Here is a 26256-nt window from a genome sequence, read left to right as displayed (position 1 = left end):
CTTCTCTCTCAGAAAGGTAATCTGAAGAATTTATCTTACTCAGATGGGAAAGAATTTATGCTAGGTCTAATAATAATTAAGTTGGCTCTTTAACCACAAAAGTTACACAGTTCAGAAAACAAATTTACAAACCAAAAGGTAAGCCACACAAATTTATGGTAGAAAAAATTTCTGTAGACTCCCTTCATTTATTTTTATCTTTTTCTATTTATGCCTCCATTTAATTTTAATGTCTTGATAAGATTTTAATTTTGTCAACAGAGTTCTTAAATGTTTTTAAAATTTATTCCTAAGTAACATAGTTTTGATACCACTGAAATGTTCTCTGTTGATACCACTGAAATGTTCTCTGTATCTTTACTTCTTTATGCTATATTTTAAAGTAAATTGACCATACACCCTTTAATATTTCAATATGTATTTCTCAAATAACATTATCATGCTTTACCATTAAACAATTCCTTAATATCATCTATTATCCAAAAGTCAATAGTCAATAAACATTAGAGGGGGCTCAAGCTTATTAGTAATTAGAGAAATACAAATTAATAAGAGGAAGGCATATGTTGCACACACATCAAATTGACAGAAATGTTAACAGTATGATACCAAGTGTTGGAAAGGTTGCACAGGAACTCTACAGGGAAGGGAGTAATAATCCTTCTGGAAAGATAGCATTATATAGCACATGTAATAGTGAAGATGCATATACCTGATGTCCTCTACCACTGCTAGATACACCTAACAGAAAATGTAGTGTGAAATGCAAGTATTTCCTGTCATATTAATCAATAAGAAAAGTCACAGCCATCAGTGGTTTCTGGCCTCCAAAAGTGAATGCACGCACCCCAAGCTGTGATCAGGAGGATGACGCCACCCCCAATGGTGATTGCTGAGGAGCTGGGGGAATGCAAGAAGCAAGGTGAACTAGGAAACAGGACTGGCTCCAGGTGTCTGAGGTGCATATGAAAGGAATGAATTCAGTAAGCCCAGAGGCTTGCACCTTTCCAGAGAATGCTAAATTCTTTAACGTGATACCTGATCTTTGATGTTCAGACTACCTGCTCCCTTTGTCGCAAACTTTTATATAGCCTGACTCCCCTCCTGCCTCCTTGGACCAGTTTTCTCAGAGCTACTGAGATGCTGTCTCCCAGGCCTGGAGTCCTAAACATTCCCACCAAATAAAATAACTCTCTACTTTCAGGTTGTAACTATATTTTTTTAGTCGACAGTAGTGAGAAACAAGTATACCAAGAAACATTTCAGTCTTCTTCTACTACATACTTAAAAAATGTACCAAGACATTTATACCAAGAAACACTCAGTATTGTTTGTAATAGGAAAACTTTTAAATAACTCAATCATCCCTCATTACTCAGTCAGTTCAGTTCAGTCGCTCAGTCGTGTCCGACTCTCCGCGACCCCATGAATCACAGCACGCCAGGCCTCCCTGTCCATCACCAACTCCCGGAGTACACTCAAACTCATGTCCACAGAGTCGGTGATGCCATCCAGCCATCTCATTCTCCGTCGTCCCCTTCTCCTCCCGCCCCCAACCTTTCCCAGCATCAGAGTCTTTTCCAGTGAGTCAACTCGTCTCATGAGGTGGCCAAAGTATTGGAGTTTCAGCTTTAGCATCAGTCCCTCCAATGAACATCCAGGATTGATCTCCTTTAGAATGGACTGGTTGGATCTCCTTGCAGTATAAGGGACTCTCAAGAGTCTTCTCCAACACCACAGTTCAAAAGCATCGATTCTTCGGCGATCAGCTTTCTTCACAGTCCAACTCTCACATCCATACATGACCACGGGAAAAACCATTGCCTTGACTAGACGGACCTTGGTCGGCAAAGTAATGTCTCTAGAGGGGATAAATTGTGGTATGTAAATGCAATAGAGAAAACACTAATGTAAAACTAACAAATTAGAGCTCTTGCAACAACATGGATCAATCTCACAAATTTCATAATGAAAGAAGAACAGATACAAACTAACAGGCATAGTATAAGTCTGTTCACATAAACTTCAAAACCAGTGCCTGACACTTATTTTCAACTGTTTCAGCAAATAAAAAATATATCCACATATATCTATACAAATATAAAGAAAGTGTGGCAAAATGTTAACTGTGAATCTAAGTGAAGAGTGTACAAAGGTTCATTGTACTACATTGCTACTTTTTAGGTTTGTGCATTTTCAAGTAGAAAGATTTTTCTTTATAATTATTTATTAAACTATACATATTTTGGGGCTTCCCTGGTGGCTCAGAGGTTAAAGCATCTGCCTCCAATGCGGGAGACCCGGGTTCGATCCCTGGGTCGGGAAGATCCCCTGGAGAAGGAAACGGTAACCCACTCCAGTATTCTTGCCTGGAGAATCCCATGGACGGAGAAGCCTGGTAGGCTACAGTCCACGGGGTCGCAAAGAGTCGGACACGACTGAGCGACGGAACGGAACAGAACGGATACATATTTTATGCATTTTTTCTGTATGTAAATTTCACAAGGGAAAAAATGTAAAAATAATGTAATAAAATACATAAAAACACTTTCAAATAAAAATTGCTATGTATTTGTTAAACAGTGACAGGCTTTATTTTCTTGGGCTCCAAAATCACTGCAGATGGTGACTACAGCCATGAAATTAAAATAGGCTTACTCCTTGGAAGAAAAGCTATGACCAACCTAGACGGCATATTAAAAAGCAGAGATATTACTTTGCTGACAAAGGTCCATCTAGTCAAAGCTATGGTTTTTCCAATAGTCATGCATGGGTGTGAGGGTTGGACTATAAAGAAAGCTGAGTGCCAAAGAACTGATGCTTTTGAACTGTGGTGTTGGAGAACTCTTGAGAGTCCCTTAGACTGCAAGGAGATCCAACTAGTCCATCTTGAAGGAAATCAGTCCTGAATATTCATTGGAAGGACTGATGCTGAAGCTGAAACTCCAATACTTTGGCCACCTGATGCGAAGAGCTGACTCATTTGAAAAGACCCTGATGCTGGGAAAGATTGAGGGCAGGAGGAGAAGGGGGTGACAGAGGATGAGATGGTTGGATGGCATCAACGACTCGATGGATCTGAGTTTGAGCAAGCTCTGGAGTTGGTGATGGACAGGGAAGCCTGGTTTGCTGCAGTCCATGGGTCGGACACGACTGCAAAGAGTTTGCTGCAAAGAGTCAGACATGACTGAGCGACTAAATTGATTTGTTAAAATTACTATTAAAAATAATAAACTTTTTGCTTTATAATAAGCAAGCATAAGCAAGAGGGCTTTTTAAAATTTGGGACATTTACCTGAGATCAGTCTATCAAAAGATACCTCTTTAAGACCAGTTTTTGAGGCTAGCAATGTAAGAATGTCATTTTCCATGAGATAGTTCTTATACAACCATCAATTCTGAATCTTGTTTAGTTTGATACTAGATAGTATATTCTTCTAAATAATTTTCATAAACTGCAATATGATACTCCAATACTCATTTTGGCAGATATAGTAGCATATGCTACTTTAAAATGTATTATAAGAAACCTCTGGATAAAAGTTTTATCATTATTCAAATATCATACACAATTCATACTGTCCATGTATTTTCTATAGGTTTTTCCAATATTCTTACTAGGATTCCACAGTTTTTTTTTTTTTAAACCCTCAAAGACTTAAGACGGTAAAGAATATGCCTGCAATGTAGGAGACCAGTTTTTGTTCCCTGGGTCAGGAAGATTCCCGTGGAGGAGGAAATGGCAATCCACTCCAGTGTTCTTGCCTGGAGAATCGAAGGACAGAGGAGCCTGACGAGATACAGTCCATTGGGGTCGCAAAGAGCTGGACATGACTGAGTGACTAAGCATTACCATGTCTCTCAAAGATATTCACAGGGCTTCCCGAGCGGCTCAGTGGTAAAGAATCTGCTTTCCAATGAAGGAGACAAGGGTTTGATCCCTGGTCTGGGAAGATCCCACATGCTAGGGAGCAACTAAGTCCATGAGCCACAGCTACTGAGCCTGTGCTCTAGAGCCCACAGGCTACAACTATTGAAGCTCATGCTCCACAAGGGAAGTGACTGCAGTGAGAAGCTGAGCGCTGCAACTAGAGAAAAGACCCCTCTCGTTGCAACCAAAGAAAAGTCCGTGCAACAACAAAGACCCAGCACAACCAAAAATAAAGAGTGAAAAAAATTTTTTTAAAGGATGGTCAGAATTTCATGTTTTAAAACTAACTTTTAATATAGTTATATTAATTGTCATCTTCTTCTGTGTCATCTAAATCAATATCAAAATCTAAATCATCATCATTTTCTTCATTCCTTCTGCAGCTTCTTCTATGGCTGGAACATACATTATTTTCAACATTTTCTGTCTTTTCTGGTTCTTTATTAAACCTAAAGATGGAAGAAAAAAACTTTTATTTCTCAAGATTGCATTGTTTGTGGAGACTGAAAAGACTTTTACACTAAACTTCTTGATTAATAAGAGCTTAATTATATAAAGAGGAAAAGATCCTTGAAGATTAACTTAATTGAAGAGCCAACCAATTATATTACTGCTGTCAATAAAGCATGATCAAACAAATTAATCCTTGCTGTCCATTAAAGAACTTATACAGTGAATAATTCTTTTATAATGTATAATAAATGTGACTCTCACAGATAAATATTTTAATTTCCTAAAAATGATGTTTTGCTTTTATTATAATGATAGAAACACTGATTCAGATTTTTTTTTTCCAATTGGGTAGAAAACATCTACATTACTGCAATATACTGTATCTTAAGATTCTCAGAGCTACTCAATGTTTCCTTAAAAGAAAATTCACATACCATTTACTAAAAGAGTAAATCCCAAACATAAAAAGAAATACTCACGGAATAACAACGTCTTCTCTCTTCCCACACTTGGCACAAAGTTCAAGTTCACAGGCACATGGTCTACACATTATATGATAAGAATCCTTCACTGTCTTTTGTAAACATTTAACACTAAAAATGGAAAAGAAAATCAAATCTTAATTTTTACTAATTGTCTAAGATTTAGTGAAATAAGGGGGTGTGGCTAAGTGTATAGCTGAGAAGCCGCAAACTCTTAGATATTTCTCTCATATGTCACTTTAGACTAATTATATAGCATCTCAAGACAACGGTTGACAACTCAAAATAATAGTATTTAACATTTATCTCGGAGAAGGCACTGGCAACCCACTCCACTACTCTTGCCTGGAAACTCCCATGGATGGAGGAGCCTCGTGTGCTGATAGGGGTCACGAAGAGTTGGCAACTGAGTGACTTGACTTTCACTTTTCACTTTCATGCATTGGAGAAGGAAATGGCAACCCACTCCAGTGTTCTTGCCTGGAGAATCCCAGGGACAGAGGAGCCTGGTGGGCTGCTGTCTACGGGGTCACACAGAATCGGACACAACTGACGTGACTTAGAAGCAGCAGCAACATTTATCTACTTTCTTAAAGCTTGTAAAGAACAGCACCTGCAAATATTAAGTTTCACTTCTTTTTCAATTTGGATTCCTTTTCTTTTTGTTCTCTGACCTCCCTGGTTAATACTTCCAACACTATGTTGAATAAAAGTGGAGAGAGGGGACATCCTTGTCTCTTGTTCCTGATATTAAAAAACCCTTTCCGTTTTCACCACTGAGTCTAATATTAGCTGTTGACTTGTCATATATGGCGTTTATTATGTTGAGAAACTTTCCCTATATATCCACTCTGTTGTGAGTTTATATCATTTTAGTGTAAAATGCTTTTTCTGGATCTACTGAGAGGGTCTTATGATTTTTACCCTTCATTTTATTAATGTGGCATATCGTATGGATTGATTTGAGGAATCTGAACCATCTTTGCATCTCTGGAATTAAACTCCACACTTGATCATGGTGAATGATTTTTTTAATGTATTGTTAAATTTAGCTAACTAATATTTTGTTGAGGATTTCTGCATCTATGTTCATCAGGGATAATGGCCTGTAATTTTCATTTCTTGTGGCATTGTTGTCTGGTTTGGTATCAGAGTAATGCTGGCCTCATAAAATGAGCTTGGAAGAATTTCCTCCTCTTCTATTTTTTGGAAGAGTTTGAGAAGGGCTGGATCATTTCTTCTTTGAATGTTTGGTAGAATTTACCAGTGAAGAAATCTGGTTCTGGACTTTCGTTTTTTAGGAGGTTTTTTATTTAAATTCAATCTCCTTACTAGTAACTGAACGTTCAGATTTTTACTTTATGAGTCAGTCTTGGCAGGTTGTGTGTTTCTAGGAATTTATCCACTTCTTATAGGTGGTCAAATTGTTGGCAAACAATTTTCCATGAAAGTGAAAGTGAAACTGTTAGCTGCTTAATCATGTCTGACTATTTGCAACCCCATGGACTGTAGCCCACCAGGCTCCTCTGTCCATGGCATTCTCCAGGCAAGAATACTGGGAGTGGGTTGTCATTTCCTTTTCCACGGGAATCTTCCCCACCCAGGGATCGAACCAAGGTCTCCTGCATTCCAGGCAGATTACCATCTGTATATCTGTGGTTATGTTGCAGTGTTTCCTCTTTCATTTCTGAGTTCTCTTTTCTTGATGATTCTAGCTAAAGGTCTGACTGTTTATCTTTACAAATGACCAGTTCTGAGATTCACTGACCGTGCCTGTTGTCTTTTCATTTCCTATTATAATTATTTCCAATCTGATTTTTGTTATTTCCTTCCTTCTACTAACTTTAGACTTCATCTCTTCTATGTTTCTAGTATCTTTAGAAGTTAAAGTTAAGTTGTTTAAGATTTTTCTTGTTTCTTGACATAGCATTTATTGCTAGGAACTTCCCTTTCAGAATTATTTTTTGCGGTACCCCATAAATTTTGGTATGTTGCCTTTTCATTTCTTTCAAGGTATTTTTAAAATTTCTTTTTGGTTTCTTTTTTGACCCACTGGTTGTTCAGTAGCATGCTATTTATTCTCCACTGATCAGTGAATTTTCCAGATTTCTTCTTACAATTAACTTCTAGTTTCATACTATTGTGGTTAGAAAGATACTTCATATATGATTTCAATCTTAACATTTTAAGACCTGTTTTGTGAGCTAACTAACAATATTTTGTGGAGAATATTCCATGGACACTTGAGAAGAGTATTTTATTGCTTTTGGTTGGGATGTTTTGTGTATATGCATGTAATATTGCTTAAAAGGCCATACATCAAAATTTCAATGACAGTTTTCCCAGAAATAAAAAAATCCTAAATTTGGATGGAGCCACAAAAGGCCCAAAACAGACAAAGCAATCCTGAGAAAGAAGAACATAGCTGGAGGTGTCACACTTCCTGATTTCAAACTATATTACAGTTTCAAAACAGTATGGCACTGTCATAAATATTAAGACACATAAATTAATGGAATAGAGAGCCCAGAAATAAACCCACTCATATGTGGTCGTCCCTGGTGGCGCCAGTGGTCAAGAATGCACCTGCCAGTGCAGGAGATGCAAGAGACGCAGGTTCAATCCCTGGTCAGGAAGGTCCTCTGGATTAGGAAACAGCAACCCACTCCAGCATTCCTGCCTGGAGAATCCCATGGACAGAGGAGCCTGGCAGGCTCCATGGGGTTGCAAAGAGTCGGACACAACTGAAGTGACTTAGCACAGAACAGCATGATTTACAAAAAGGAGTCAAAAATATAATTAAGGAAAGAAAAGTGTCTTCAATAAATAGTACTGGAAACTGGACATGGAAAAGAATGCCACATGCAATAGAATGACGCTTACTCCTTGGAAGGAAAGTACAGCATATTAAAAAGCAGAGACATTACTTTGCCAACCAAGGTCCGTCTAGTCAAGGCTATGGTTTTTCCAGTTGTCATGTATGGATGTGAGAGTTGGACTGTGAAGAAAGTTGAGTGCTGAAGAATTGATGCTTTTGAACTGTGGTGCTGGAGAAGACTCTTGAGAGTCCCTTGGACTACAAGGAGATCCAACCAGTCCATTCTAAAGGAGATCAGTCCTGGGTGTTCACTGGAAGGACTGATGCTAAAGCTGTAACTCCAATACTTTGGCCACCTCATGCGAAGAGCTGACTCACTGGAAAAGACTCTGATGCTGGGAGGGACTGGGGGCAGGAAGAGAAGGGGACGACAGAGAATGAGATGGCTGGATGGCATCACCGACTCGATGGACATGAGTTTGAGTGAATTCCAGGAGTTGGTGATGGACAGGGAGGCCTGGCGTGCTGTGATTCATGGGGTCGCAAAGAGTTGGACACAACTGAGCGACTGAACTGAAGAAAGTAAATCTTAAAAAATTCTCATAAGAAAAAATTTTTTGTGACTATGTATGATGACGGATATTAACTAGACTTCTTGTGGTGATCATTTTGTAACGTATAAAAATATGTTGTATACCTGAGACTAACACAATGTTATATATCAATTATACTTCGATTTTTAAAAAATTAAAAACCTTTTCTGCGTCAAAGGACACAATCAAGAAAGAGAGAAGAAAACCTTACTGAACGAGAGAAAATACTTGGCAATCATATCTGATAAGGAAGTAGCATCTCAAATTTACTAAAAACTCCTATAACTCAATAAGAAAAAGATAACTCAAATAAAAATAAGCAATGAATCTGAAAATATATTTTCCCAAAAAATGGTACATAAATGGCCCATAAGCATATGAAAATATTCTCAACATGTTTAGTTATCAGGGAAATGTAAATCAAAACCACCAGGAGGAATCATGATATACTGACCAAAATGACTATTATTAAAAAAAAAATAAGGGCAAAAAAAAGCACTGGTAAGGATGTGAAGAAATTGGGTTTCTTGCATTGCTGGTAGGAAATAATAAGGTATGGTCACTTTTGAAAACAATTTGGCAGTTCCTCTAAAAGTTATAAAGTATCACATAACCTAGAAACTCTACTTCTAAATACATACTCAGGAGAACTGAAAAAACATACACACAAAAAAACTTGTACATCAATGTTCATAGCAGCATTAATTGTAACAGTCAAAAAAGTGGGAATAATCCAAATGTCCATCAATTGATTAATGGATAAATAAGTATATATATCTTTACAATGGAACGTTATTTATTAATAAAAAGTAAGCACTGATAAATGTTACAACATGCTTGAAAACAATTCCTAAGTGAAAGAAACCAGCCACAGAAGTCTAGATATTATATGATTATTTATATGAAATGTCCAAAATAAGTAAATCTACAGGGACAGAACAGAGAAGGCAATGGCAAGCCACTCCAGTACTACTGCCTAGAAAATCCCATGGATGGAGCAAGCAGCCTGGTGGGCTTCAGTCCGTGGGGTCGCTAAGGGTCAGACACGACTGAGCGACTTCACTTTCACTTTTCACTTTCACACATTGGAGAAAGAAATGGCAACCCACTAAAGTGTTCTTGCCTGGAGAATCCCACGGATAGGGGAGCCTGGTGGGCTTCCATTCATGGGGTCACACAGAGTCGGACACGACTGAAGTGACTTAGCAGCAGCAGCACAGGGACAGAAAACACGGGAGGGGAGAATGCTGGTGTGCGGGAGAGGGAACAGAGGCTGACTCCTCACGGGTACGAGGTTTCTGAGATGAGAAAATGTTCAAAGACTGATGTGTTATAAAAAAATTGAGTTATACAACTCTATGACATACTAAAAGTTGCTAAAGCATGTACTTTAGATGGATGAACTATATAGAGTATGTGAATTAAACCTTAATAAATCTGTTTTTAAAAAGTCGAATGGAAATATTAGAAATAAAAAATACCAAGGAGTGAAAGATACAAGATACAAGAAATCTACTTTAAACGTAAAAAGGTATACCTCATTTTGCTTTGCAGCTACTGCATTTATTTATTTATACAAACTGAAGGTTTGTGGCAGCTTCTGTTGAGCACGTCTATCGTTATCTTTTTTCCAATATTTGCTCACTTTGTGCTTCTGTGTCACATTTTGATTACTCTTGCAATATTTCAACTTTTTAATTATTATTATTATATTTGTTACAGTGATCTAAGATGAGTAATCTTTACGTTACTACTGCAAAAAGACTATTACTCACTGAAGGCTCAGATGATGGTCAGCATTTTCTGGCAATAAAGTATTTTTAAAATAAAGAGCTCACTGATTTTTCTAGACATAATGATACTGCATACTTAAGAGAATAAAGTATAGTATAAATCTAAGTTTTCTATGCACTGGGAAACCAAAAAATTCATATGACTCAGTTTATTGCACTATTTGCTTTACTGAGGTGGCCTTGAATCAAACCCACAATATCTCTGCGATATGCCTGTATACAGTTAAAAGTAGAAGGAAAGGAAAAAAATGAAACAAAACATGCAAACACTAATTAGAAGAAAGCTGGAGTAACTACATTATTACTGAAATAGACTTCAAAGCAAGGAAACAAAATTGTTAAGTTTAAGAAAGACTATTACATGACAACAAAGGAATCAATTTTCCCAAAGCATGCAATAATCTTAAATATTTATTTATGCACCTAAAAACAGGGTTTGAGATAATTGATGAAACACCATTGAACCAAAAAGAGAAACAGACAAATCCACAATTAAAACTGTAGACTTCAATGCTTCTCTCTTTATAAGCAACAAGTAAACAAAATACAGTAAAACTATACAACACCTGGTTGACAGAGTCTATCAATCAAGCTGACATTTATAGAACACTCCACCCAACAAGAGCAATATAGTCTCTTCAAGCACACATGGAACAGAATCTAAAATTGACTATACGCTGAATTATAACACCAACATCAATGAATTAAAAACAAAAACCAAATTTTATATAGGGTATATTCTTTTACCACAATGAAATTAACTAGAAATCAGTAAAAGAAAAACATCTGAAAAATGTCCAAATATACAGAAATTAAAACACTTCTAAATAACCTATAGGTTAAAGAGGAAGTCTCAAGAGCAATTAGAAAATGTTTTGATTCAGTAATAATGTAATATAGCATCAAAATTTGTGGAATAGAGCTAAAAAGACATTCTTGGGAAATTTATATGATTAGAAGTTTATATTAAGCAAAAGAACAATCCAAAATTCCACCTTCAGTTCAGTTCAGGTGCTCAGTCATGTCCGACTCTTTGCGACCCCATGAATCACAGCACACCAGGCCTCCCTGTCCATCACCAGCTCCCGTTCACTCAAACTCATGTCCATCGAGTCGGTGATGCCATCCAGCCATCTCATTCTCTGTCGTCCCCTTCTCTTCCTGCCCCCAATCCCTCCCAGCATCAGAGTCTTTTCCAGTGAGTCAGCTCTTCGCATGAGGTGGCCAAAGTATTGCAGTTTCAGCTTTAGCATCAGCCCTTCCAATGAACATCCAGGATTGATCTCCTTTAGAATGGACTGGTTGGATCTCCTTGTAGTCCAAGGGACTCTCAAGAGTCTTCTCCAGCACCACAGTTCAAAAGCACCAGTTCTTCAGCGATCAGCTTTCTTCACAGTCCAACTCTCACATCCATACATGACCACTGGAAAAACCATAGCCTTGACTAGAAGGACCTTGGTTGGCAAAGTAATGTCTCTGCTTTTTAATATACTATCTAGGTTGGTCATAACTTTCCTTCCAAGGAGTAAGCGTCTTTTAATTTCATGGCTGCAATCAGCATCCGCAGTGATTTTGGAGCCCAAAAAAATAAAGTCTGACACTGTTTCCACTGTTTTTCCATCTATTTCCCAAATTCCACCTTAAGAAAACAAAAAAAGAAGAGTAAATTAACTCAAAGCAATATCAGTGTGAACAGAAATCAATGAAACTAAAAAACAGAAAAAAAAAAAAAGAAAACCAATAAAACTCCAAGCAGGCTATTTGAAAAGATTAATGTAATTCATAAACATATAAACAGATGGACCAAGATAAAAAAGGAGAGAACACAATAAACCAATTTCAGGAAAGAACAAGGAAACAACACTGTCCCTATAAATCCAACAACTTTATTGAAATGGACAAATTTCTGGAAAGACAGTATAAAAACCTGCTTAAGATGAAACAGATAATCTAAAAACTCCTCTAGCAACTAAAGAAAAACTTTATTATCATTAAAAACTCTCCAACAAAGACAACTCTGGGCACAAATGGCTTTACTGGTAAATTCTACTAAACATCTGGGAGTTCACGGTTCACATATTGCTGAAGCCTGGCTTGGAGAATTTTGAGCATGACTTTACTAGCGTGTGAGAAGAGTGCAATTGTGTGGTAGTTTGAGCATTATTTGGTATTGCCTTTCTTTGGGACTGGAATGAAAACTGACCTTTTCCAGTCCTGTGGCCACTGCTGAGTTTTCCAAATTTGCTGGCATATTGAGTCCAGCACTTTCACAGCATCATCTTTTAGGATCTGAAATAACTCAACTAGAACTCTATCATCTCCACTAGCTTTGTTCGTAGTGATGCTTCCTAAGGCCCACTTGACTACACATTCTAGGGTGTTCGGCTCTAGGTGAGTGTCAGTGATCACACCTTCATGATTATCTGGGTCGTGAAGATCTTTTTTGTACAGTTCTTCTGTGTATTCTTGCCACCTCTTCTTAATATCTTCTGCTTCTGTTAGATCCATACCATTTCTGTCCTTTATTGAGCATATCTTTGCATGAAATGTTCCCTTGGAATCTCTAATTTTCTTGAAGAGATCTCTAGTCTTTCCCATTCTATTGTTTTCCTCTATTTCTTTGCCTTGATCGATGAGGAAGGCTTTCTTATCTCTCCTTGCTATTCTTTGGAACTCTGCATTCAAATGGGTGTATCTTTCCTTTTCTCCTTTGCCTTTCCCCTCTTTTCTTTTCACAGCTATTTGTAAGAGTTCAACCTGGTTTTAGAAAAGGCAGAGGAACCAGAGATCAAATTGCCAACATCCTCTGGATCATCGAAAAAGCAAGAGAGTTCCAGAAAAACATCTATTTCTGCTTCATTGACTGTGCCAAAGCCTTTGACTGTGTGGATCACCACAAACTGTGGAAAATTCTGAAAGAGATGGGAATACCAGACGACTTGCCTCTTGAAAAACCTGTATGCAGGTCAGGAAGCAACAGTTAGAACTGGACATGGAACAACAGACTGGTTCCAAATAGGAAAAGGAGTACGTCAAGGCTGTATATTGTCACCCTGCTTATTTAACTTCTACGCAGAGTACATCATGAGAAACGCTGGGCTAGAGGACCACAAGCTGGAATCAAGATTGCCAGGAGAAATATCAATAACCTCAGACAGGCCGATGACACCACCCTTATCGCAGAAAGTGAAGAGGGACTAAAGAGCCTCTTGAGGAAAGCAAAAGAGGAGAGTGAAAAAGTTGGCTTAAAGTTCAACATTCAGAAAACGAAGATCATGGCATCCGGTCCCATCACTTCATGGCAAATAGATGGGGAAACAGTGGAAACAGTGTCAGACTTTATTTTTTTGGGCTCCAAAATCACTGCAGATGGTGACTGCAGCCATGAAATTAAAAGACACTTGCTCCTTGGAAGGAAAGTTATGACCAACCTAGACAGCATATTAAAAAACAGAGACATTACTTTGCCAAAAAAGGTCCGTCTAGTCAAGGCTATGGTTTTTCCAGTAGTCATGTATGGATGTGAGAGTTGGACTATAAGGCAAGCAGAGGACCGAAGAATTGATGCTTTTGAACTGTGGTGCTGGAGAAGACTCTTGATCATCCCGTGGACTGCAAGGAGATCCAACCAGTCCCTCCTAAAGGAGATCAGTCCTGGGTGTTCATTGGAGGAACTGATGTTGAAGCTGAAACTCAAATACTTTGGCCACCTGATGCAGAGAGCTGACTCATTTGAAAAGACCCTGATTTGGGAAAGATTGAGGGCAGGAGGAGAAGGGGATGACAGAGGATGAGATGGTTGGATGGCACTACCGACACAATGGACATGGGTTTGGGTGGACTCTGGGAGTCGGTGATGGACAGGGAGGCCTGGCATGCTGCGGTTCACCGTGTCACAAAGAGTCAGACACGACTGAGTGACTGAACTGAACGACTAACATTTAAAAGACAGTACTAACTGTATACAACTGCTTCCAGAAAACAAAATAGAAGCAGTCCCCAACTCACTTGATGAGACCTAACATCAAGATAACAACAAAATTTCAGACAAGTATTGGTAATAAAAATGGGTATGAAACTGAGTTAGCAAATCAAATCTACCAATATGTAAAAAAGGATACAGTCATGATCAAGTGAGGTTTATCCAAGGGCATTAAAGGCTGATTCTATATTAAAATCAATAAATGTTAACTCACCAAATCAGTGTTCTAAGAAAGTAAAACCACATGACTATCTAAATAGACAGAAAAAGTATCTGACAAAACTTAACTGAAGCTTTCAAACTGTGGTGCTTGAAAAGGCTCTGGAGAGTCCCTTGGACAGCAAGGAGATCAAACCAATCAATCCTAAAGGAAATCAACCCTGAATACTCATTGGAAGGACTGATGCTGAAGCTGAAGCTCCAATACTTTGGCCTTCTGATGAGAAGCGCCGACTCATTGGAAAAGACCCTGATGCTGGGAAAGACTGAAGGCAGGAGGAGAAGGGGCTGACAGAGGATGACATGGTTCGATGGCACCACCAATTAGTAGACATGAGTTTGAGCAAGCTCCAGGAGATGCTGAAGAACAGGGAAGCCTGGAGTGCTGCATCCATGGTGTCTCAAAGAGTTGGATACGACTGGGCGACTGAACAACAAATAATCTATTCATGATATAAACTCTCAGCAAACTAGGAACTGAAAGACACTTCCTCAATCCAATAAGAATTATCTACAAAGAATCCATAGCTAATATCACACTTAATAATAAAAGACTATGTTCCTCACAAAGTCAAGAACAGGGCAAGAATATCTGCCTTCATCACTCCTTTTCAAAAACACATTGGAGGTGCTAGACAATGCAATAAAGCCAACATAGAAATAAAAGTCACACAGATTGGAAAGCAAGAAATGAAACTGTCCTCATTTTTTATCACTTAAAAAAATGTATTTATTTTTTTGACTGTGCCCCATGGCTTGTAGGATCTTAGTTCCTTGACCAGGGATTGAACCCAGGCGATGTCAGTGAAAGTGCCAAGTCCAAATCACCAGACCACCAGGGAATTTTCATGTCTTCATTGTTTTAAAAAAATCACTGGTCTATGTAGGAAAATCTCACAGAATATACCCAAAAAATGAATTAGAAATAAAATTGACAAGCTGATTCTAAAGTTACAAGAAAAAGCAAAGGAAAAATATTAGTCAAAACAAGTTTGAAAAAAGAAAAAGGTGGGAACACTCTTAAGACTGGATTTCAAGATTTATCTTAAAGCTGTAGTAATCAAGGCAGTGGGTACTGGTGACAAACAGACACACAGATTAATGGGACAGAACAGTCTCTAACATATAAAATCAATTGATTTTCAACATAGTACAAAGGAAAATCAATGGAGAAAGGACAGACTTTTAAACAAATGACCACAGAGCAGTTGGATATACATAAAATTAACAGAAAATGGACCATAAACCCAATATAAAACCAAGAATTACATAATTTCTAGAGGAAAACACAGTAAAAAAAAGCATTTGTGATACTAACCAAAGATTTTTTACCTATAAGAAAATAATGATTAAGAAATCCTGATAAATGAAACAGATCTTCACCAAAATAAAACACTTCTCCACTTTAAGATACTCTTTAACGGATAAAACATAACTCAGAATTTGGCAGAAAATATTTGTAAAATGCATATCTGATAAATGATTTGCACCTACACTATATAGGAATTCTCAAAATTCAGTAATAAGTGAAACAAAACAACTTAATAAAAACATGAGCTAAATATATGTATAGAAAAAAAGAAATAAGGATGCAAAATGAGCACAGGAATAGAGGATTAGCACCACTGGTCATCAAAAAATGCAACATGAGCTAAATATATGTATAGAAAAAAAGAAATAAGGATGCAAAATGAGCACAGGAATAGAGGATTAGCACCACTGGTCATCAAAAAATGCAAATTAATATCAAAATGAGATATAGCTATTCACACTAACGGTTCAAAAAGAACAAAACAAGACTTCAAGGGGGAAAAAACCCTCACAATCCTAAGTATTGATAAGGATACTAAACATCTGGAACTCACACACTGCTATTAAGAATACAAATGATACAGCCACTATGGAAAATAGCTGGACAGTTTATTCTAAACATAACCTTAACATAAACCCAGTGAGCTTACTACCAGATATTTACTCAAGAGAAATGAGACCATACATTCACACAAAACCCTGCATATGAATGTTTATGGCAGGATAGTTTACAATCACCAAAAACTACTGCTGTTGCTAAGTCGCTTCAGTCATGTCCGACTCTGTGCGACCCCATAGATGGCAGGCCACCAGGCTCCCCCGTCCCTGGGATTCTCCAGGCAAGAACACTGGAGTGGGTTGCATTTCCTTCTCCAATGCATGAAAGTGAAAAGTGAAAGTGAAGTCGCTCAGTCATGTCTGACTCTTAGTGACCCCATGGACCGCAGCCTACCAGGCTCCTCCATCCATGGGATTTTCCAGGCAAGAGTACTGGAGTGGGGTGCCATTGCCTTCTCCACACCAAAAACTAGCAAAACCTAAATGACCATCAGTCAGGAGACAGATGAACAACTGTGAAACATCCTGAAGGAATACTACTCAGCAATAAAAAGACCTAACCGCTGATTTACACAACAATGCGGAAGAATCTCAAATCCACTATGTTAAGTTAAAGAAGTCAGCCTCAAAGACCATATATTATGTGAATCCTACATATGACATTCTCCTAGAAGGCAAAAGTATGGGGAAAGCAAACAGATCAGTGTTTGCCAGGGACTGGGAGTGAGGTAGCAGGATACCAAGTGGCATAAAGGAATGTTTGGGGGTAACAGAACTGTCTTGTATCTTAACTGTGACATCAGCCTCACAAAAGTATTCATTTGTCAAAACTTACAAAACTGTTGTTAAAACAAAACAACTGGCCCCCAAATAGACTTACTTAGGCTAAGCCCCAAATCATCAAAAGTCAAAGTGTTAGTCACTCAGTCGTGTCCGACTATTCACCATCCCATGGACTGGGGCCCACCAGGCTCCTCTGTCCATGGAATTCTCCAGGTAAGAACAATGGTGTGAGTTGCCATTTCCTTCTCCAGGGGATCTTCCTGCCCCAGGGATCAAATCTGGTCTCCTACACTGCAGGCAGATTCTTTACCATTTGAGCCACCAGGGAAGCCCCCCAAATCATTAAGCTGAGACTTAATTTCAGTTTTGACTCTCCCAGAAATGGAATTTTAAACCAATCCTGAATACATGCTCAGTCATGTCTGAGTCTGTGAACCTATGGACTATAGATCACCAGGCTCCTCTGTACATGGAATTGTCCAGGTAAGAATACTAGGAGTGTTTTGCCATCTCCTCTTCCAAGGGATCTTTCCTATGCAGGGATCCAACACATGTCTCCTGAGTCGGCTGAACAGGCAAGAAAATTCTTTGCCACTGCAGCCACCTGGGGAAGCCCCTTAAATCCATCACGAATTGTCTGATCAGCACAAGCTAGGTACTCAGCCTGATAGGACCCCTGTTATCCCCTAAAGAAAAGTGACTCTGCAGTAACCAACCTGCTTTTCTGTCTAGTGTGACTTTCTTGTTACCGTTCCTTTCTGCCTTCAAAGGTCTTTCATTTTCTACAGTTCCTCACAGATCCTCTCCATCTTCTAAACGAGACAAAATCAATAAAATCTTTAAAAGTCACTCAGTTGAATTTTGTTTTTTAACACTTTTTTGCAACATGTACATTTTACTGCATGTTAGAGCTTTGGGGAATATAAATTAGAATTAAAAAGAAAGTCTTCACAATCAAAGTGAAAATAATTTTGAAAATTGTTTGCTAAATTATCTGGTATGCTCCGGTTTTGACTTTCCAAACAGCTTTACTTAATTACTTTGAAATAAAAGTTAGATTAAATTTTCATGCTATTAGAATACACACAAAGTCCAACCAATACAAATGGACTAGAAAAAAAATCTCTGTATTTTTTGGCTTCGATTTTTTAAAGTTTTTAAAATAATTTTAAAGAAACTGTTTTGGTTAGGTTCTTCTGAGGCTTCAAAGAAAGTCATTTCTACGAATATGCTGTTTTATAACAGGGGCTCCTGGGGTAAACTAATCCTTAAGTATTCAAATTGCTAATTCATGGATAAAATTGTATTTATACAAATGTTAATGTTAAAATTTACATGTAAAATAGGCTCGAAAATGGTATATCCTGTTTTGGAATCCAGAGTCAAAAGAGAGCAGATTCTACACTCTCTGGCCCTTCTAACCCTCAAGACAGGGACTTCTGGCACTGGCTCAAACACTGGCATAGCTTATTAAAATGCAGATTCCTGGGCTACACCCATTATTCACATAATCAGAATCTTGGGGATGGGTTCCAAGAATCTGTCTGTTAACAAACTCCTTAAGAAATTCTTATGCACACAAGCACTTGAGAACTCTTGACCACATCAAAGTACTACTGCAGAGAGAGGGGGATTTTCCAATATCCCCAAAGCTAGTTGAGAAGACAAGGAATTTTGTTGCTGTAAGCAATCATGCTCTTTTCAAATTTAAATTCACTCAGAAAAACAGGTTGTATTAGGCTAGTGAATATAAATCTACCTATCTTATAAGGAAATACACACATAGACACAATTTTATAATGTTTCCTTTTCATAAATGTGAAATGTTTGTTGAAAGGTAAATTATATGCATTTTTTATATGTTTACAGCCTTCAAGTTTCTCAATCACAGACATAAGATCTTTGTCACCCTTTGCTTTCAAACCTCTTAACCTAGGCTTTATGTCTTCACAGGGAGGAAAGAGAAAGATGTAAAAGTATTTTGAGTTTCAGCATTTTTCTTCTACGTCACATTTGGCCAGCCTAAGAATCTTGATCTTAAGCACAAGATGGTTTAGACATTAATTTAATGATAAAAGATATACATTCCAAGCTGTCATAAAACTTGTGCAGTATTTTGAAACATCTTTAAAAACACCTGTAAGTTAGATATTCACTCCTATTTTTTCTTACAAAACGAGTAGTAAGGAAAAACTTGAAATTGACCTAAACATAAATTTTACCTAATTTCCCCTGAAAATAGCTATATTTTGAATATTTTACGAGTTCATTACTAAGAGAACTGCAGAGATGTTAAAATAATGGTGGCTTGACCTTCTTTTCATATTTTCATGGACTACAATTCCCAGAAACAATAAATCTTGTCCATGCATACACCACAACTAACCAGTTTAGTGGAACCTGGTCAAATAAAACCATTGGTTACTCCTATGAACCATGTTTACTAACTGATAGGGCCAATGTGGGGTCTCATAGATAAGATGGCTCATTATATTGACCTTGCAAACTAAGAATAAGATCACAGTGATCCTTGAGGTTGACCAAATTGCCCAAATGACATTCTGTTTTCCCACTGGCGCCTATCTTCTCAAAGCTGTGAGACCACCAGATTCCAGACCTCCGGCTACATGACCACAGGACTCAACACTGGCTAAAAATGAACCATCCCTTCAGAGAATTTTTCATTGGTGGGATATAAGAAAGACCCCGTCTGAAAGGGAGAATAATGGTTCTCCTTAAGGGCTAGTCACCCTCTCTTTTCCCTCTAATAAATTTCCCTTTTCTTGCCTGAATGCCCGGCTTGCTCTCTTTTTCTCTGCACTAGCCTTACACTAAACAAAGGACACAGTAGTACACTTTTTAAAAACGTTGTCACATTTTGTAAATAATGAAAACCACAAAAAGAAAATAAAAGCTAAAAAATGTTTACTATCCATTTAAGGGTAAAATTCAAGAGATAAAATTTTATTTTCAAGATCACTATAAACACTAGAAAATATTTTGACATATCCTTGCCATATAATCACTGAAAGCCACTTTAACTTCTTGGGGTTTCATTTTTTTTAACAGTTACTAAAAGTGCTGAAACTTAGGTTGAACAAAGACAGCAGCACCAAACTGTATTAGTAATCACTGTATTTGTCACCTCCACAAACCCACAGCTAACTAGCAAAAATGAAAAACCCACACTTTTAAATGACATGCTTCCAGCATCAACACAACATTTTAAATTGCATAATAAAATACAGCAACATTTGGAAGATCTGTATAATTAAATGCATTACTATTTTCCAAACTAGCAAAATGCATGATGTTACAAAACCATGCATGGGTGAAAGATCCATTCAACTGCAAGACAGACCAATGCATTTTAGTATAAGTGTTTACTGATATGGTTTCAGATTCTACACCGTATCCAAGATGAATTTCTGTAATCTGGAAACGGTTATTAATATTTACTTACACTATTTTTAAAATGTACTGCTTCATTTTCCTTCTATTAGACACTAATGAAATTCAGAAATATATTAAAACAATGCCACTTGTCTCACTAACATTTTTGTTTCAAAAGTTAGTTCAGTCGCTCAGTCGTGTCCGACTCTTTGCGACCCCATGAATCACAGCACGCCAGGCCTCCCTGTCCATCACCAACTCCTGGAGTTCACTCAAACTCATGTCCATCGAGTTGGGGATGCCATCCAGCCATCTCATTCTCTGTCATCCCCTTCTCCTCCTGCCCTCAATTCTTCCTAGCATCAGACTCTTTTTCAGTGAGTCAACTCGACGCATGAGGTGGCCAAAGTATTGCAGTTTCAGCTTCAGCATCAGTCCTTCCAGTGAACACCCAGGATTGATCTCCTTTAGAATGGACTGGTTGGATCTCCTTGCAGTCCAAGGGACTCTCAAGAGTCTTCTCCAGCACCACAGTACAAAAACATCAATTCTTCGGAAATCAGCTTTCTTCACAGTCCAACTCTCACATCCATACATGACCACGGGAAAAACCATTGCCTTGACTAGACGGACCTGGTTGGCAAAGTAATGTCTCTGCTTTTTAATATGCTATCTAGGTTGGTCATAACTTTCCTTCCAAGGAGTAAGCGTCTTTTAATTTCATGGCTGCAATCAGCATCCGCAGTGATTTTGGAGCCCAAAAAAATAAAGTCTGACACTGTTTCCACTGTTTCCCCATCTATTTCCCATGAACTGATGGGACCGGATGCCACGATCTTTGTTTTCTGAATGTTGAGCTTCAAGCCAACCTTTTCACTCTCCTCTTTCACTTTCATCAAGAGGCTTTTGAGTTCCTCTTCACTTTCTGCCATAAGGGTGGTGTCATCTGCATATCTGAGGTTATTGATATTTCTCCCGGCAATCTTGATTCCAGCTTGTGCTTCTTCCAGCCCAGCGTTCCTCATGATGTACTCTGCATAGAAGTTAAATAAGCAGGGTGACAGTATACAACCTTGACGTACTCCTTTTCCTATTTGGAACCAGTCTTTTATTCCATGTCCAGTTCTAACTGTTGCTTCCTGACCTGCATACAGGTTTCTCAAGAGGCAGGTCAGGTGGTCTGGTATTCCCATCTCTTTCAGAATGTTCCAGAGTTTATTGTGATCCACACACTCAAAGGCTTTGGTATAGTCAATGAAGCAGAAATAGATGTTTTTCTGGAACTCTCTTGCTTTCTCCATGATCCAGCGGATGTTGGCTATTTGATCTCTGGTTCCTCTGCCTTTTCTAAAACCTGCTTGAACATCTGGAAGTTCACGGTTCACATACTGCTGAAGCCTGGCTTGGAGAATTTTGAGCATGACTTTACTAGCGTGTGAGATGAGTGCAATTGTGCGGTAGTTTCAAAAGTTATTTTTCATAAAAAATTATTAGTATTAAATGTGGTGACCCAAGGATAAAAGAGCAGATAAAACCAAGAAGGGTCTTGGAGTGCAGGAACAGAAAAACCAGACCCTTACCGTCCCTCCCTCCCCAGTGTTGTAATTATTAAGGGATTGCAGGTCCTCCTGGGCAGTATAACCTGCCTCCCCTCCTAACCCACACAGGCTTCCCCTACTTCCCCCACCCCAGTATACCTGCCTCATCCAATTAGCAAATGACCTGCAAGACGTCTAGCCCACTCCCTGAACCATGGGTATAAAAGTGGACTAAGAATCATTGTTCAACATCAATTCTCCCTTGCGCTGGCCTGCTGTTCTAACAGCATCTCGCATTCTAATGAACTTTATTTCCCTCTCATTCTGTCTCATGTCTGGAAATTCTTTTCCAACCTGCACTAGGAACACAACATTAACCTTTAATGGTTGCTTATATTCACATTATTTATAAAATAATTATTTTTAAGTCCCAGTTTTCATATCTAAAACAATAAATATCATTATATCTAATAAATACCATTAGATATAATGCATAAAAGCTGATATAAATCAAGCTATCTGGGTCCACAGTAATTTTTAACAATATAAAGAAAGAGGTCCTGAGAACAAAAGCTCTGAGAACCACTGATCTAGACAATAAACATCAACTGGAAAAAAACTGATCTGTTATTTTTAGCATTTCTGAAACAGACTTTCTGCCACAACTTTTCTGGTACTGCCTTCATTTCCTGGTTTTATTATTACACTTTAACCTTTATGATAATTCAGCTCCACATATAATACTCTCACATGAGATGACTAGGTGCTTTCGTAAACAGTGAGCTGTGCTACTCCACCCTTCGAGGACAAATAATAGAAACTCACATGGACAATCAAGACAATCCCCAAGAAAAAGAAATGCAAAAAGACAAAATAGTTGCCTAAGGAGGCCTTACAAATAGCAGAGAAAAGACGCTAAAGGCAAAAAAGAAAAGGAAAGATATATCCATTTGAATGCAAAGTTCCAAAGAATAGCAAGGAGAGATAAGAAAGCTTTCCTCAGTGACCAATGCAAAGAAATAGAGGAAAACAATAGAATAGGAAAGACTAGAAATCTCGTCAAGAAAATTTGAGATACCAAGGGAAGATTTCATGCAAAGATGGGTACAATAAGGACAGAAATGGTATGGACCTAACAGAAGCAGAAGATATTAAGAAGAGATGGCAAGAATACACAGAAGAACTATACAAAAAAGATCTTCATGACCCAGATAATCACGATGGTGTGATCACTGACCTAGAGCCAGACATACTGGAATGTGAAGTCAAGTAGGCCTTAGGAAGCACCACTACGAACAGAGCTGGTGGAGGTGATGGAATTCCCGTTGAGCTATTTCAAATCCTTAAAGACGATGCTGTGAAAGTGCTGCACTCAATATGCTACCAAATTTGGAAAACTCAGTAGTGGCCATGGGACTGGAAAAGGTCAGTTTTCAGTCCAATCCCAAAGAAAGGCAATGCCAAAGAATGCTCAAACTACCACACAATTGCACTCATCTCATACGTTAGCAAAATAATGCTCAAAATTCTCCAAGCCAGGCTTCAAAAGTATGTGAACCATGAACTTCAAGATGCTCAAGCTGGATTTAGAAAAGGCAGAGGAACCAGAGATCAAATTGCCAACAATCCACTGGGTCACTGACAAAGCAAGAGAGTTCCAGAAAAACATCTATTTCTGCTTTATTGACTATGCCAAAGCCTTTGACAGTGTAGATCACAACAAACTGGAAAATTCTTCAAGAGATGGTAATAGCAGACCACCTGATCTGCCTCTTGAGAAACCTATATGCAGGTCAAGAAGCAACAGTTAGAACTGGACATGGAACAACAGACTGGTTCCAAATAGGAAAAGGAGTATGGCAAGGCTGTATATTGTCAGCCTACTTATTTAACTTATATGCAGAGTACATCGTGAGAAACGCTGGGCTGGAGGAAGAACAAGCTGGAATCAAGATTGCCGGGAGAAATATCAATAACTTCAAATATGCAGATGACACCACCCTTATGGCAGAAAGTGAAGAACTAAAGAGCCTCTTGAGGAAAGTGAAAGAGGAGAGTGAAAAAGCTGGCTTAAAACTCAACATTCAGAAAACTAAGATCATGGCATCTGGTCCCATCACTTCATGGCAAATAGATGGGGAGACAATGGAAACAGTGAGAGACTTTATTTTGGGGGGCTTCAAAATCACTGCAGATGGTGACTGCAGCCATGAAGTTAAAAGACCCTTGCTCTTTGGAAGAAAATCTATGACCAATCTAGACAGCATATTAAAAAGCAGAGATGTTACTTTGCCAACAAAGGTCTGTGTAGTCACGTTTTTCCAGTACTCATGTATGGATGTGAGAGTTGGACTATAAAGAAAGCTGAGCACCGAAGAATTGATGCTTTTGAACTGTGGTGCTGGAGAAGACTCTTGAGAGTCCCTTGGGACTGCAAGGAGATCCAACCTGTCAATACTAAAGGAAATCAGTCCTGAATATTCATTGGAAGCACTGATGCTGAAACTAAAACTCCAATACTTTGTCTTTCTAATGCGAAGAACCGACTCACTGGAAAAAACTCTGATGCTGGGAAAGATTAAAGGCAGGAGGAGAAGGGGACGACAGAGGATGAGATGGTTGGATGGCCTCACTGACACAATGGACATGCGTTTGAGTAAATCCGGGAGTTGGTGATGGACAAGGAGGTCTGGCATCCTGCAGTTCATGGGGTTGCAAGGAGTCAGACCCGGCTGAGCATCTGAACTGAACACTGACAGAGATCTATAAAGTGAAAGTTCCTACAGTGGTTCTAAGTAATCTGTGCTAACATAAAAAGAATCTGAAACCATACTAAGGAATTACATCATATGCTACTTAGGAAATGTTTTTAAGGAAACAATGTCCACAGATTTCAAACACTCAGTACAAGAAGTTTAATTCTCTTCATAATTAATGTATTTGAAATAAGTGGAGATATTTTATTACCTCTTCTTCTTGCAATGGATTTGACTTAGAATAATTCTTCAGTTCAGTTCAGTTCAGTCGCTCAGTCATGTCCGACTCTTTGCGACCCCATGAATCACAGCATGCCAGGCCTCCCTGTCCACCACCAACTCCCGGAGTTCACTCAAACTCATGTTCATCGAATCAGTGATGCCATCCAGCCATCTCATTCTCTGTCGTCCCCGTCTCCTCCCGCCCCCAATCCTTCCCAGCATCAGTCTTTTCCAGTGAGTCCACTCTTCGCATGAGGTAGCCAAAGTATTGGGAGTTTCAGCTTTAGCCTCAGTCCTTCCAATGAACATCCAGGATTGATCTCCTTTAGACTGGACTGGTTGGATCTCCTTGCAGTCCAAGGGACTCTCAAGAGTCTTCTCCAGCACCACAGTTCAAAAGCATCAATTCTTCGGCGATCAGCTTTCTTCGCAGTCCAACTCTCACATCCATACATGACCACTAATTATTAAAAGAGTACAAAATATTCACCTCTGACCAACAGTAGTTTAGAAAAAAAGAGAAAATGGAAATTACTGATCAAAACTGTTATTTGGAGCAGGCAATTTAAAATCGAAGCTTGTTATATCAATCAATATTAATGTCAAAAAGTAGGCTTTTTGCACAGGTGCACAAGTGATGACAGTACTAAAAACTCTCCTTAATAAGGAGGACTGAAGCTTAAGGACTTTAGTCTAATGTACTAAAGCTCTGGGCAATAATAAAGCCAGGGTTTACAGTCACTGTTCTATGATATGACATAGAATGGCCTGTGACTAAAACTCCACTCTAGGACATTTTAATACTCCTGGAATGTGGTGACACAACTCTCAAATTACTGATTAACCAAACTATTATAAGAGCCTCAAACTATTATAAGAAATGCTGGAGCTGAAGAGCTAAAACAAAGAGGCTAAACTCACACTCTGTATTTGAGTGTGTGTACATACATAAATACTACATATATGTGTCTGTATATATATCACATATACACACACACACATATATACATATGTATATAATTTCTTGTCATACACTGGTATATATGGAGGGGCTGATCATCTTGTTGTTCACTCGTTAAGTCATGTCTGACTCTTTGCAACCCCATGAACTGCAGCACACCAAAATGTCCTGTCACTATCTCCTGGAGTTTGCTCAAACTCAGGTCCACTGAGTCGGTGATGCTATTCAACCATCTCACCCTCTGTCACCCCCTTTTCCTGCCTTCAGTCTTTCTTAGTAACGGTTTTTTCCAATGAGTCGGCTCTTCGCATCTGGTAGCCAAATACTGGAGTTTCAGCTTCAGCATCATTCCTTCCAATGAATACTCAGGATTGATTTCCTTTAGGATTGGCTGGTTTGATCTCCTTGCTGTCCAATGGAATCTCAAGAGTCTTCTCCAGCACCATAATTCGAAAGCATCAAT

General features: G+C 38.5%; 1 protein-coding gene across 1 annotated transcript in view; it reads right to left on the bottom strand.

Annotated features, from left to right (window-relative positions):
- Positions 1-2475: 2475 nt before the first annotated feature.
- The window catches only part of C7H9orf85 (chromosome 7 C9orf85 homolog), a 69723-nt gene continuing 45942 nt past the window's right edge, over positions 2476-26256 (bottom strand). Inside the window, exons 3-4 of the mRNA XM_055428383.2 lie at positions 4864-4977; positions 2476-4380 (exon numbers count right to left, since the gene is read on the bottom strand). Coding sequence (XP_055284358.2) covers positions 4236-4380; positions 4864-4977 — 259 coding nt within the window. The 3' untranslated portion in view covers positions 2476-4235. The remainder of the gene's footprint in view (positions 4381-4863; positions 4978-26256) is intronic.

Source organism: Moschus berezovskii, chromosome 7 (assembly GCF_049115385.1).
Source record: "Moschus berezovskii isolate FMDL1 chromosome 7, NW_MosBer_1.0, whole genome shotgun sequence".
Taxonomy (NCBI): Eukaryota; Metazoa; Chordata; class Mammalia; order Artiodactyla; family Moschidae; genus Moschus; species Moschus berezovskii.
The sequence above is the reverse complement of the archived record's forward strand: the minus strand, read 5'-3'. Positions and strand labels throughout refer to the sequence as shown.